Source organism: Pinus tabuliformis, chromosome 3_2 (genome assembly GCF_031772625.1).
Source record: "Pinus tabuliformis cultivar Carrire ecotype Pingquan chromosome 3_2, CPIR1, whole genome shotgun sequence".
NCBI lineage: Eukaryota > Viridiplantae > Streptophyta > Pinopsida > Pinales > Pinaceae > Pinus > Pinus tabuliformis.
In genome coordinates, this window is record NC_142302.1 from 171,388,421 (window position 1) to 171,402,001 (window position 13,581).

Below are 13,581 nucleotides of genomic sequence, written 5' to 3' on the forward strand. Positions count from 1 at the left end.
GAGGTCTGAAACCAATATTCTATGATCCAAATTACTATCATTGTATTTTTGTTTCAAATCCAAACTAAGGAAAAGCCAAAACAGGTCTGTAGCAGCATATATTATCCAAGTTACTATGACAACATGTTTTATGTGGAGCTAAACTACTATGGAATTCAAACTTTCTGTGGAAATATATTCTTGGCATCTGAGTTTAATATGATAATGTAGAGATGTGAGACCTAGAAGAGAAGTCCGTGACATTTAACTACTAGACCTAAGCCTAGTTCAATGTATAAAAACATCTCTGTGAACACATTTCATGATGAATTTGTGTAAGACTATGCAAAGAAAAGACTTGAAGAAAGCTACAGGAAGATGCGAGCCACAAAAAATAATGCAAGAGGATAATTTTTCTGTGACAAGAACCATCCTTGACGTTCAAATCATCTACGTGACAAATATCACTGAGGATATTACAAACGATGAAGCCTAAGCATACGAATCCAAGCAGAACCAAGAGACATACTATGTTGTGTTTTGAAGAAATGTCTGAACCCTCTATGAGATAGACACCTTGTTGGACACCTAATCCTAAATGGGTTAGTGTGGAAGCCGAATGGACAAAAGGAGTCCAAGAGACCTTGGGATGTGAAACCCAACGGTCACAACAATGTACTATAAATGTATATCTCTTGTTAATAAAAATTGTATTGCATGTTTTATCTTTCATATTGTCTTTGCTGTCCATGTGTGTTTAACATGGTATCAGAGCTGGTACGTTCATAACCTTCTCAATATTGTGTAAGCCACTTGTTTTTGTGGCCTGTGTAAACCAACGCTTCTATGTCTTAATGAGTTTTTTATGGTCCATCTCTGCAAATTAGTTGGAAGTCGTTGAACTCGTATATGTTTGGAAGTTTTTATGGTATATAAAAATCATTAAGTGGCGCATTGTGTTGAGAGTGGAACCGTATACAGTGCATGTTTCCTGTGCATTAAAGACTGAAACTTGAAGGGTTGTATTCCTTTGTTTGGGCCGGCATGCATTATGTCATAAATAATTAGTTCTGAAATTTCCGATCTGTGTCAGAAGCGTTTCAATGCTGTTGCGCTACTGTGCTATAACGCCTCTGTTGATTCCTTCGCCTCCCAAGGCTCACTGTAACTCCACGCACAATTTTTCGGTGTGTGTTCGACTGTCTCTGTGAAAACCACCACCTATTGAAGAGGTGGAGCATCTAACGTCGTTGCAGATGCTTTGAAATCCTTCTTGCGCCACGTATGGTGCTCGAATTATTCTCGTTTACCGCGGTTAGACACAACAGTGAATTCTGTCAAAAGATCACCCACACAATGTCATTAATGCAGAGCGGATATAATGAGGAATGATAGCTTCTCCGAGCCATCGACCAAGGATTTTGTGTTGGTGTTGGTGTTAGGTTACAATTCAATTCGATTAACACGCAGTTCTTGTGTAACGCCAAGAATCTTAATTCTGACAGACACCGAGGAACCTGCCAAACGGGGAGATTGAAGAAGGGCCGTTAGGGTTCGACAAGGTGACGCCTTTTTTTATTTACAAGTCGGAGAAATCCGCCAAGAATACGCTCGAGGAACCCACGAAGACGTTTGATGGGGCCACGCTTACTTGCAAGGCCGCCCCGCGCAGGAACAATAACAATAATGGACCTCTGTTTAATGTAACTCCCTCTAGACCTGTGCAAGCAAATATGTGGTCATATGGTCCGCCTATGGGAGGATATTTTCCTATGGGAAATTATGGGTCTCCACTTTTCCAGCCAGCATTTTCAAATCGAAAAAGGCACTGAAGCTGAGCAGCTACATTTTAAAGGAAGGTGCTATCTGCAATGCTGAAGCTATTTGATGAATCTGCTTCTCGTGTTCGTTGTTTGATGAAGCGTCTTCTTCACATTCTCAGGCTTTGGTGATCTGTTTCGGTGGAGAGCATTCAATTCTTCCATGGGAATATTTAACTTATAAGCAGTGAAACAGGAATCGCCGTTTAATCGGCAAAATCGCGAGTTTAAATCGGCTCGGCGGCTAAACGATCCGATCGAAAACTTTCCGAGTCAACTCGCGTTGACCGATTTTGAATCGTGGTCAACGCGAGTTTGACTCGCGATTCTGAATAAATCGCCGGTTCTGCGTTTTTTTGGCGAGTCCCGCCAGTTTTTTTTTTTTTTCGGGTTTCGGATTATGGCGGGTAAAGCGTATTTCGGGTTTCGGATTAGTATCGGGGCCGAGGTATTTCGGGTTTCACAGTTTCGCTATCGACGCAGAGATTCAGTCTTCGACGCCGCCGGATCGCTGAGTGGCTACGTGAGTTTCACTATCGACGCAGAGATTCGAGTCTTCGACGCCGCCGGAATGGTTACGTATGCACGGGCGGATTGCTGAACCTGCGTGAGCCCGAGCCGCCTTCAGCCTTGAAGACGAGGTAACCTGCGTGAGCCCGAGCCGCTGCATTCCTGTACAGTGGTCCATTTCATTACTAACATCTCACACATGAATATCAACTTATGCCATCTATCCATCCAACATATATAGTTACCAAACTGTGTTGCAGCGTTGCTGCATTCCGTCATTGAGATTGATCACAGTAGTTGAGGCATCGTTGTCTGAGTTGGCCTCAGACACTTAGCTAAAATTAAGCAGTACTGTAATGTTCTTTTCTATGCCGTAATATTCCTCCACATCATCTCGTATTATGATTGGTTGATAGTATAATTTTGATCTCGTAATTTGAAGCTATGCCACAATAGAAGTGGATGGATTTCGGTATTAGATTCTACATACTTCTATTCTCAGTGAGGAACTCTGGTTAATTTTGGTATAATTTTGTGATCTGGTCAAAGATTCTGTCTCTGCGACTGCTGTGCTCTGAGTTGACTTTTCCTATATTACAATCTATACAAACAGTGCATCCTGCATGTGATCCCTTATACATGTTTGTTGTAACGACATACATATGCTGTTTTAAGTATTTTTGCTAAGTTACTGTATCTGTTTGGGTAGGTTCCAGGATCTGCAGATCCAGATATGCCTAGGATCCAACCAGTAATACGGATCTGTAACTGGATCCATCTAGGATCCAGCCAGGGCACAGTTTGGATCCAGCTATGATAGAGATTCATATCCAGATCTGACATGAGATCATTTAGTCTGCCATTGCGTCTGAGAATTTCTTGTCATTTCCAGCTTAAGTCAACTAAGTTATCATTGTCACGTCAGGCATACGATGTTCATAATGATAGACTGCCTAAATCCAGTAGCTAATCTCATGCATTAATAATCTGTTGCTAAAGAGTTAGTGATGCTTCCAGATTCAACGACCTTAGATTTTCAGCCTTGCTAGTTTGTTTCTGCAGAATGCCTGTAACTTCTGGATTTGGTCTCATGTCAGTGTGCACTAATCATGGTTGAAATAATACTAATCCAGCAATTATGCACTAACATGGCTTCAGTTTTAATAAAGGCTGAGACATAGTTCCTGCTGTATTTCTTACTGCAGAGCTGCCATACAGGTCTAGCTGAGGCCAAACTTTCATGGAACACACATATACAGTGGAAGGAGATATTCCTACAGATTGGAGTACAGTACTAGCCCTATCATCTTGTGTTATGATTTGTTGAAGGAGATATTCCAACTTTACAGACTGGCTAGGCTATATTATTATGCCCTTGCAGAGTGTATATGGAAAACGTTTTCGAATCAGAACTTAGAAGTGAATTAATATGTAAGTTTTTGGCACATGTTTTAATATTTTAAGTTTTTGGATGATTTTTAAATTTGATTTTTTGTTGTCTTTCACAGGAGCCACAAATTAAATAGAAGCCGGACTCCAAATCTTAACAGAAGCCACAAATTAAACACAAGTTCAAAGCAACAACAATGCCGAGAGAGCGGGACTTTGCTTGGGCTTATTGTGACAAGATTCCCGGAAAATCCACGCTCCTTTGTAAATTTTGCAAAAAGGAATGCAGTGGAGGCATTTATAGATTCAAGTTCCACCTTGCAAAAATACCTGGCCATGATATAGGTATTTGCGGCACCGTTGACGAGAATGTCCAATACCAAGCAGCCTTGGCCCTTGAAATGTTAGAGCAGCATAATGCCAAGAAAGCAAAGCAAACTGCTGAAATAGGAAATGTTGGAGTTGATACTTTTTCTGCCACTAGCCCCATGTCACCTCAATCTGTTGAATCCTCAATGTCGTTCCCAAGTTTTCCACACATGCCTCCAAGGCCAAGTCAAACTCAAAGCCATGCCAGTCCTTCAACTCCTTCCTTGAACACTGGAGGTGGAAACATAAACGCCTTTTTTGCTCCCCGCACAAAACCCGGTTCCCAACCTACCTTGGATGGCACTGGTTGGAAAAAAAATATCCATAGTCAGGCAAGGAAGGCCATTGCTAACTTTTGGTACTATTCTGACATACCTTTCCACTGTGCCAGAAGTCCTTATTGGCAAGCTATGATTGATGCAATTGCTGTTGCAGGTCCAGGGTTCAAAGCCCCTACATCAGAGAGCCTTAGGACAGATATGTTGTTAGAGAGTGTTGAAGATGTCATGCTTGTGCTAGCTGAGTTTCGTTCATCATGGGTAGAAACAGGGTGCACCATCATGAGTGATGGATGGACAAATCAGAGGAATAGAACTTTAATAAATTTCCTTGTATCTTGTCCCGCAGGCACAATGTTTCTCAAGTCAGTGGATGCTTCAGATAAGGTTAAGACTGCCCAACTTATCTGTGAAATGATGGAGGAAGTCGTTCAAGAAGTGGGAGAAGAAAATGTTGTACAAATTGTCACCGATAATGCAGCGAATTATATGGCTGCTGGTAGACTTTTTGAGATGAGGCACCCCACTATTTTTTGGACCTCTTGTGCTGCCCATTGCATAGATTTAATGCTTGAGGACATTGGTAAGCTTCATTGGATACATGAGGTTGTGGAGAAGGCAAAATCCATAACCAAATACCTATACAACCACACTATTGTCCTAAACACTATGAGAATATACACTGAAGGTAAAGAAATTGTTCGACCTGCAGTGACTAGATTTGCAACAAATTTCATATCTTTGCAATCTGTGGTTGAGCAAAAGATAAATCTGAAGAGGATGTTCTTGGGACCTGAGTGGATGGGATCTAAACATTCCAAGACCACTGAAGGCATCGAAATTGCTGCACTTGTGTTTAATGATGGCTTCTGGAAAGATGCTGAAGAGATTATTGCTGTGACGGAGTCCCTTGTTAGAGTTCTCAGGTACTTTTAGTCTTTTAACTTTTTCATTTTTTAAATTTCATTTCAAGCTTCTTTTTATTTACAATGTTTCATATTTCTTTAAATTTGAATGCTTGAACTTTCAGGATGGTTGATGGTGACAAACCCGCTATGGGTTACATTTATGAGGCGATGGATCTCGCAAAGGAGGCCATCAAAAGAAGATATGGGGATGATGAGACAAAGTATATGTCAGGTACCCAGCTTGAAGGCTTCATCAATTCATTAAATTTGTTTAAAGTTTAAACTTTATTTTGTATGTTAAATGTTTTATTAAATTTTCTTTTCTTTTTAAGTTTTTACTATTTACTAATTTGGTACTTCTAGTCTTCTACTCACAAACCCTTACCACTTGCTAGGTCTTTGGTGGCAAAACTTTGGTAGTGATACGCCAAATTTGAAGAGATTTGCCATTCGAATCTTAAACCAAGCATGCAGTGCTTCAGGTTGTGAACGCAACTGGAGCATGTTTGAGAAAATACATTCTAAGAAGCGCAACCGATTGACACAAAAACGCTTGAATGACCTTGTATTTGTCCATTACAATCTACGACTTCGCAACAAACAAATACAAGGTGAGATTCGAGAGCTTGAATTTGAAGGTTTCATAATCTAGTTTGTACTTTAAAAGTTTAAAGTTCAAACTTCAAAGTGAAATTTTAATTCACATTTCAATGTCTCATGATAATGACAGGTATTGATCATTCACCAATCGACCTTGAAGAGTTAGATTTGCAAGCTACAAATGCGGCAGAATGGGTTCAATTAGATGAGCCTCCTCTTTTCAGCCTTCATGACTTGGAGAACTTTGAGAGTCAAGAAAGCGAAGGAGCGGGAGGAATCGCTTCTAGTTCTCACTCTTAAGAGTCTTAGACTCTTAGTTGCTGATTTTTTCTGATTAGTATGCAGTTTTTAACTTTTTTGTAAACTTTTAGAAGCATATGCTTCTAAGGACTCAAGACTCAGTGCTTTGGATCATGTGTGGACTCATAACATATATGAGATACTTATTTATTCATGATATTTTGGACATCTATTGATATTATGCATTGTTTGGACATACCTTTACCCAATATTAATGAAAAATGGTTTTTTTAATTCAATATATGTGTATATTTTTATTTAATGAATTTGCCGATTTTTTCCCGATTTTTTCCCGATCCGATTAAAACTTTCGCTCTTTTGCCTCGCCGATTTATTGCCGATTCCGTGTCTGGTAACATTGCTTATAAGCACAGCCTGTGATGCATGCATTGTAACATTCCGCAGAGTTATCATCATGCCCTGGAGAACGATCAATATAAGCACTCCATGGATGGTCCTTTATAACAGGATCCTTCTAGCAGATTTCATTGCAATCTTCTACACATGGAATTTGAGTAAGAGCGGCGTATTTATGCGTGGAGCTGTTCCCGCAGGGCAACGTCCATTACTGTGGAATCATCATGATCTTCTTCTTACCAGGGGGAGGGAAATTCTGCTGAAAATTCCCCCCACTCCTCACAGATAATCGGCATTCTGAACTGTGGAGTTCACAACTACAGATGTAGCAAGCACATTATCGGAAAACACACAAAAGTGATATAATTTATTATCTGCGAGTTTAGGTGAATGATTCTGCTGATCCATGTATTTTTGTAGTTTATGATTTTTGGACCATTCCTTAGATAGCATTGTGCCAAAACAGTAAAGACCCTTGGGCACAGCTTCTGCAGCCAATTGTCCAAATGTTGTACTTTGTATAGTTGCAGCATTTGCACGATCTTCCAGCGCTTGTATCTGAGCCTTCAATTTCATGATCATAGTAGCACTGTCATAGTGAAGCTCCTTAGCTTGAAAAATCAACAATGATAACTGTCGAATTATGGGTTCTGCTTCCTCCATGGTAACCTCACTGCCCCTGGTAGCGGCTTTAGATAGTAATAGTTGGCAGCCCCTTATCTTCGATGTATTGATATTGAGCTGGTCTCCAAGATTTGTCATAAAAAGGGTGTATTGGTTTGTATAGATTGTACTTTTGCAACGCCTGTTAACCAGAAAGCGTTAGCACTCGGCGCAGATATTGTATTGCATTCCGTAACTAGATATATTGCAGGTCATAATGATGTTCTTGCAGGCAGTTTGAGTGGTTCAAACAAGGTTATTGGCACAGTACGTGCTTTGCACAATGTCTTGGGAGGTGTATTAAGTCCAAGTGCAGCGTACTTGATTCTTCGTGGCATAAAGACCCTGCACCTTCGTGTACAAAAAAAAAAAAAAAAAAAATTCAACAGCTTTAAGGATTGCCCGCACTTTAGAGGCACATCCAAAGGTTTCTCATGTCCATTGGTATTTCGAAGATTTCTATCCTCATCCATTCCATCAAAGAACTGAGACATTTCTATTAATGTGGTCTGAGCTGTTAAAAGGGCACCCTCATCAATTGGAGGATTAATTGGAACGACAGAGTTCAATGTTCATAAGCATTGGGGCTGTCTATATTCTTTAAAGTTGCGGTTATTTGGCATTGTGTGAGATATTTGTGCAACATTGTCATTAAATGGAGCAAATTGATGATGCATTACAGTTATTAAATAGTCTAATCTTTTCCACTGTTGATGGGACAATCAAAATTAGTAAGGATTTTCTCTCAGAAATTCAGACATGTCTACAAAATGCACAGGAAAAGATTGATTTTTTGCAGCTTGAATCACAGCTACAGCAAGAAGAGCTACATCAAAATAGACATCATTCTGAACCTGTTTTTGTTCAGAACATTGATACAACCACCCATCAGCAGCAAGTCAATAATGTTACTGTTCATTCAAATAAAGCAGCAGTTGTACATGCAGATGCAGAAACTCAGTCTGCACTTCCCAAGCCCATCATCAGACCTTGGGAACAGCTTGTCCACAACAAGCACAGAACTGGTCTTGGATATGACAAGGACTTGTCCTTTCATATTCCAGACTACTCAAAGCCCATTCAGTTTCAGAGTGCTGGATTTATTCATGACAGTTCACCTGCTCCTCATGATAAGTTCACCTCCAGCTGTTCCAGATTCTACTCCTCTTCCTCCACAGCAACAACAACAACAGATTGTAAAATGCCAACACTGTGACCGAGTTGGCCATTTGAAAGATCACTGTTTTGATCTTCATCCATGTAAGCATTGTCATAAAACCAATCATTCTTCACACAGATGCTTCAGAAATAAACATCCTGCAAGAACAAAGATTCATCTTGGATGGATCGCTTCTTGGCAATGGGCATCAACAGCCAAGAAGATATTCCAAACACATGTCAGAACTTGTTCTAGAATATTGAACAGTCTTGCAGTTGAGTTTTCTCCATCTTCTCACCTTGTATCTGACAGGGGGGGAAATGATGGTCATCTACAAGCTTCAAAGCCACATCAAGCGAACCTGAGCCACAACCTGCCACACCAGTTTCAGAGTTGTAGCCAGAGACTAAGATGCCCATGAACATGCCTTCAGTTGGCAATCTGGGACACTTCCTCTAGCAGAAGACTTCAGCTTCTTGCCAGTTTTGGAAGAATTCCAGGAACACAATTGAGAACACTTCCTCTAGCAGAAGACTCCAGCTTCTTGCCAGTTTTGGAAGAGTTCCAGGAATTGCATTAAGCATTCCAGAGTTGTTGGTCATCCTTAAACCATCACAGGTTGAGACTTCCCTTTTCAAGTTGAAGTTTTACCTTTTATGCGGGGTGAGACCTCCCTTTTATGGTTGAAGGTTTCCCTCTTTAAAACAATAGGATCACTTCCTCTAGCAGAAAACTTCAGTTTCTTGCCAGTTTTGGAAGAGTTCCGGGAACTGCACTAAGCGTTCCAGTGTTGGTGGTCATCCTTAAACCACCGCCCTTTATACCAACATTTCATAGAGCACATTCAGCCTAGTGCTGCCATGCATATTTGCACATTTTGTATTATAGCTCTCTTCTTGGACTCATACATAACCCTTCGGATTAAGGGGGGAATGTTGGACACCTAATCCTAAATGGGTTAGTGTGGAAGCCGAATGGACAAAAGGAGTCCAAGAGACCTTGGGATGTGAAACCCAACATTCACAACAATGTACTATAAATGTATATCTCTTGTTAATAAAAATTGTATTGCATGTTTTATCTTTCATATTGTCTTTGCTGTCCATGTGTGTTTAACACACCTGAGCCATCCATTCTCTGAGGAAAGACACTATGATGCAAATGCAAGCTACAAGAACAAACATCCGAACTCTCTTACAATTCACTGTCATCCTATACAATTGGTTCTTACAATATAGGCTGTTACAGGGCCAAAATTTATCTTATCCTATAGAATGCCAGACTGCCCCTGTGAAAAGTTGAATCCCCACAACTTAATAGAAAGAAGGATGTGTTAAGGCACTTCATGAAAGGCACCGAGAAAATGTAAATGTTGTGAATCTTATGAAGCACTGCACTTCAGATGTAAAAGAAATCACTGTAAATAACAAAGACATGATTTAAACTGTTTATTTAAAGATGAAAATAAAAAATTAGAAACTTACACTCTCTCTAATTTCCCTCTGTTGATGAAGAAACCACTGTGTTTTGTCTTTGACTTGTCTACTGAAAAGTATTCATCCTACAAAGAAGTCATGTCATGGTGTGGATATTGTGAGTAAAAAAATATCTTAGCAACTAACTAATCAGTACAATGTGAGGTGTAATGACCATCAGAAGCTACAAATTCAAAAAATTTCAAGAAAAATCCAACAGATACCAGCTCCGCATCATCTATGAAAGAATCGTCAGTGTCATATTGGTCATCATCTGGAACTTCGTCAAGTTCTTCATCACTGCTATCTCCCTGTAAAATCCAGATTAGAAATAATATTGTTAATTCCTTTAGAAATACTAGCCCAAGAAAATGGCAACATTCTAGGAAAATATTTGTATTGCATACACATGCCTCTAGCATTTACACAATCAGCAGTGTAACACTTATTTGCATAAGATGATTCCCAACTTTAAATACCTTTGATCCACTGTTTGCAACTATTAAATTTTAATGATATGGACACCACAAGCAGAGAGTCTCTCAAATGAAAGGCATTGAAGAAAACAATAAAAAGAGGACCAAATACATTACCTTATACAAGCGTTCAATCTTCTCAATTACTGCACTAAAACGGTTAGGGGCAGGGGCAGGAGCAGAAAGGCCATCTTTCTGTAATTGAGAGTCCCCAAAGAGAGCCTGTGGCAATTAAACTTCCTCTAATGAGAAATGAAATATTCCCCTCAAAATAAATTTAGCACATTTAATATTATACAGCAGCAATATATGCAAATAAAAATGTGAACAGTAATCAATATTATTTTGAGGATAAAATACTCTCCTTTGTCAATAATGTCCCTCTTCCACAGAGAGAAAATAATCTACTTTTCCCAATTAAAAGGAAATTTTAACTGCTTGAAAGCAATTATCTGAAGATAAACCAACATTATTTTCTGAAAGTACACTTGCAGTTCTACCTATATATTACCTCTCAATTATGTTAACTTGCATACGCCTTCATTTGTTCGAAACTTGTAAGTTTAGTACTGTTTGATTGTTAAATTCCTTTATGAATGGTCAATTGATAATACAGAGTGTCACTTAAGCTCAGAGTATAGCTGAAGCCTGAAACACTTTGTTTCTGAATTTTGAGCATTTCCTTCGCCATAGTTAATTATTTTGGAGTGTTTTCTGGTATTCACAACCCTATTGCTGTCAGGACAATAATTTCCTGTTTTACTGTGACATAACAGAGGATACCAGAAAACTTTATTTTGTTACAGGAGCCGACTTAGGGTCTTAAGGTAAACTATCCAAAATTATCATGAGAAGTTCTTGTTGGACATGTGTTTACTCTTTCCAGGTAGACTTTGTCTCATCCCAAGACAAAGTGGGTCCAGCTGGGTAATCACCCCCACCCCCTGGGCTGGCAGCCACTGATGACCAATGGGACCCCTGCAGGGGGTTCAGGAGCTGAACCCCCAAAAGAAAATGCCGGCTCTGTTTTTGGTCCGTTTTGTGACTTTTTGTCTCATTGTAACCTATTTCCAGTCAAGAAATTGGGGTTGTAATCTAATCCGGAAAAACAGATTAGGGTATTGGATGCTATGGAATACCTAAATATTATATTGTGAATGGTGAAGTTAATGTAATGAGATACAAAGAGGTGTGGCTTTCAGTTAGGTTGTCTTTCCTGGTTAAAGGTTTCCACGGTAAATCTTGTGTATATTATGTGAATGTACCATTGTCTTCTTTTTGGTAAGATTAGGCAGTTTATATTAATTTTTTAGAACAAGAAGAAGATTACATGACTGTTTTTATTTTACTACTGCTTTGCCACTTGGGAAACCAGACCAGAAGTAAAGATTCAAAAATTTTGCATCGTTTATCACTGAGGCAACCTGTCTATCATTTGAACTGTAAAGACAATTAGACCAATTGCAGAACCTATAATTGACTGTCAGGGACAGAATATATATGATAATCAAACTATGAAACAAAATATAAGCTGCGAAGCTGGCTCGCTTGATCATGTCATCCAGTGGGAGAGTCTACCTGGATTGGTTGAGGAGAGTCGTTGTCAAGGTAGGGCAAGTACAAGAGCCAACAATATAAACCTGAAATTGCTGGTAAGTCTAGGGGCTGGTATAATAGCCAGATTCATAAAAGACACAACTTGAAATTTACCACTGAAAAGGAAAATTTCACAAATTGTCAAATAACATAAATAAATTCATATCTCCATGAATACATATCAGAATCGGATGATCTTTAGATCAATCCTACACCTCTCAGTGAGAGGAATCCAAGAAAAATATCAGCTGCCATAAATACGAAGACCCACATGGAGTTTGGCCCTAGTTGCCAATTTTAACACTCCCTCTCAACTAGGGAGAACTCCATCTGCTAATCCATCTGACAATCCATACTATCTCTGCCATCAATGCAGTGCCCTGCACTGCTCTGCTCTGCTCTGCTGAACTCTGAAGAAGAAGAAGTAGTAAACGAGAATGTATCATACCATTCTCTACTAACCCGAAGTCAGTCCCATATAATGAGAGTGTCTCATACCACTCTTACTGATCCGAAATCAGTTCCAAACTAAGTTACCAGGATTCAGATCTGGATACGGATACAGATTCGCCAGTTTTTTGAAAAGCCAGGATCCGGATACGGCAAGTACAAACAATATAAAATATTTTATAATTTTTAAAAATTAAATTTATATGAAAATAAAATATAAAAATAAAAACATATATTACTTTTTAAATATATAGGTTTTATATATAATATTTATAGAAATATTTGTTAGATAAATAATATCATAATTAATATATTATTGATAAATATTAATTAAATTTATATAAAATATAAAAATTATATTTAAAATTTAAAATATAAAACTTCTATATAATAGTAAATACTTTTAAAATAATTATTAATTTAATAATATTAAAATTAATGTATCATCATATTAAAATATTAATTACTATTATTATATTTAAAATAAACTAAGTCACCTGACACGGGGATTCGGGATTCGTAGGATACGGGGATTCGAGAGTCGGATTCAGACACGTTGACCCCCCGGAACAGGACACGTAGGATTCGTTATATATTATTTTATTAAATATATATATATATATATATATATATATATATATATATATATATATTAAAAATTGGATATTTCTTACACAAATTCTCATTAATGATACAAATTCATTGATTTCAAACATAGATCATCTAGATGTTAGTTTTACTATTTACAAAGTAAGTTAGTAACATTATAGCAATTAGCATGCATAGTACATACAAAATTCAAATACATGTCACATAAAATGATAAATCATGATTCATAAATGAAAGACAACTTACAATTACAAGATAGTAAGATAAAGACACTGACAACTATAGTTTTCTCATTAAGTCATCAAATCAAAATGTGTTACATAGGTAGTGCAATGGCAATGCCGCAATGGCAAATAGAAATAGAAAATATAAAACAACTACAGGTATACAAGCCTCAAGGCAATAGGTAGCCCATGACTCATGAGTCAACAATCCTCATAGTCATCATCAGAATCAGCATCAATGTCCTCATCATCATGCTCCAAACCCTTAGCTCCTTGCCCACAGCTCAATGTATGCAAAACTGAAAGAGAGAAATGGTAAATGACTGAAAGAACAACGCCTTTTTAAGCCCGCAAGTTTCATTTTTTTGGGATTCGAATCCCAAAATCGGGACACGTATGGGATTCGTACGTGTCCCGTT

General features: G+C 38.4%; 2 protein-coding genes across 9 annotated transcripts in view; one reads left to right on the forward strand and one right to left on the reverse strand.

Annotated features, from left to right (window-relative positions):
• Positions 1-13,581, reverse strand: part of LOC149180339 (ubinuclein-1-like) — a 341,784-nt gene that overhangs the window by 316,952 nt on the left and 11,251 nt on the right. For all 8 annotated transcript variants that reach the window (XM_089416029.1, XM_089416032.1, XM_089416031.1 and 5 more), the window contains exons 2-4: positions 10,401-10,505; positions 10,032-10,118; positions 9,817-9,893 (exon numbers count right to left, since the gene is read on the reverse strand). In XM_089416029.1, the coding sequence (XP_089272155.1) occupies positions 9,817-9,893; positions 10,032-10,118; positions 10,401-10,505 (269 nt within the window). The remainder of the gene's footprint in view (positions 1-9,816; positions 9,894-10,031; positions 10,119-10,400; positions 10,506-13,581) is intronic.
• LOC149180340 (uncharacterized) lies at positions 3,811-5,535 on the forward strand. Its single transcript, XM_089417956.1, has 2 exons — positions 3,811-5,271; positions 5,376-5,535. The coding sequence occupies exons 1-2, from the start codon at positions 3,896-3,898 to the stop codon at positions 5,533-5,535; spliced, it is 1,536 nt and encodes a 511-aa protein (XP_089274082.1). The 5' UTR covers positions 3,811-3,895.

Coding starts and splice junctions, on each gene's coding strand:
- LOC149180340 (XM_089417956.1), top strand. CDS start 3,896: ATGCCGAGAGAGCGGGACTTTGCTTGGGCTTATTGTGACAAGATTCCC. Junction 5,272..5,375: donor TCCCTTGTTAGAGTTCTCAG/GTACTTTTAGTC, acceptor TTGAACTTTCAG/GATGGTTGATGGTGACAAAC.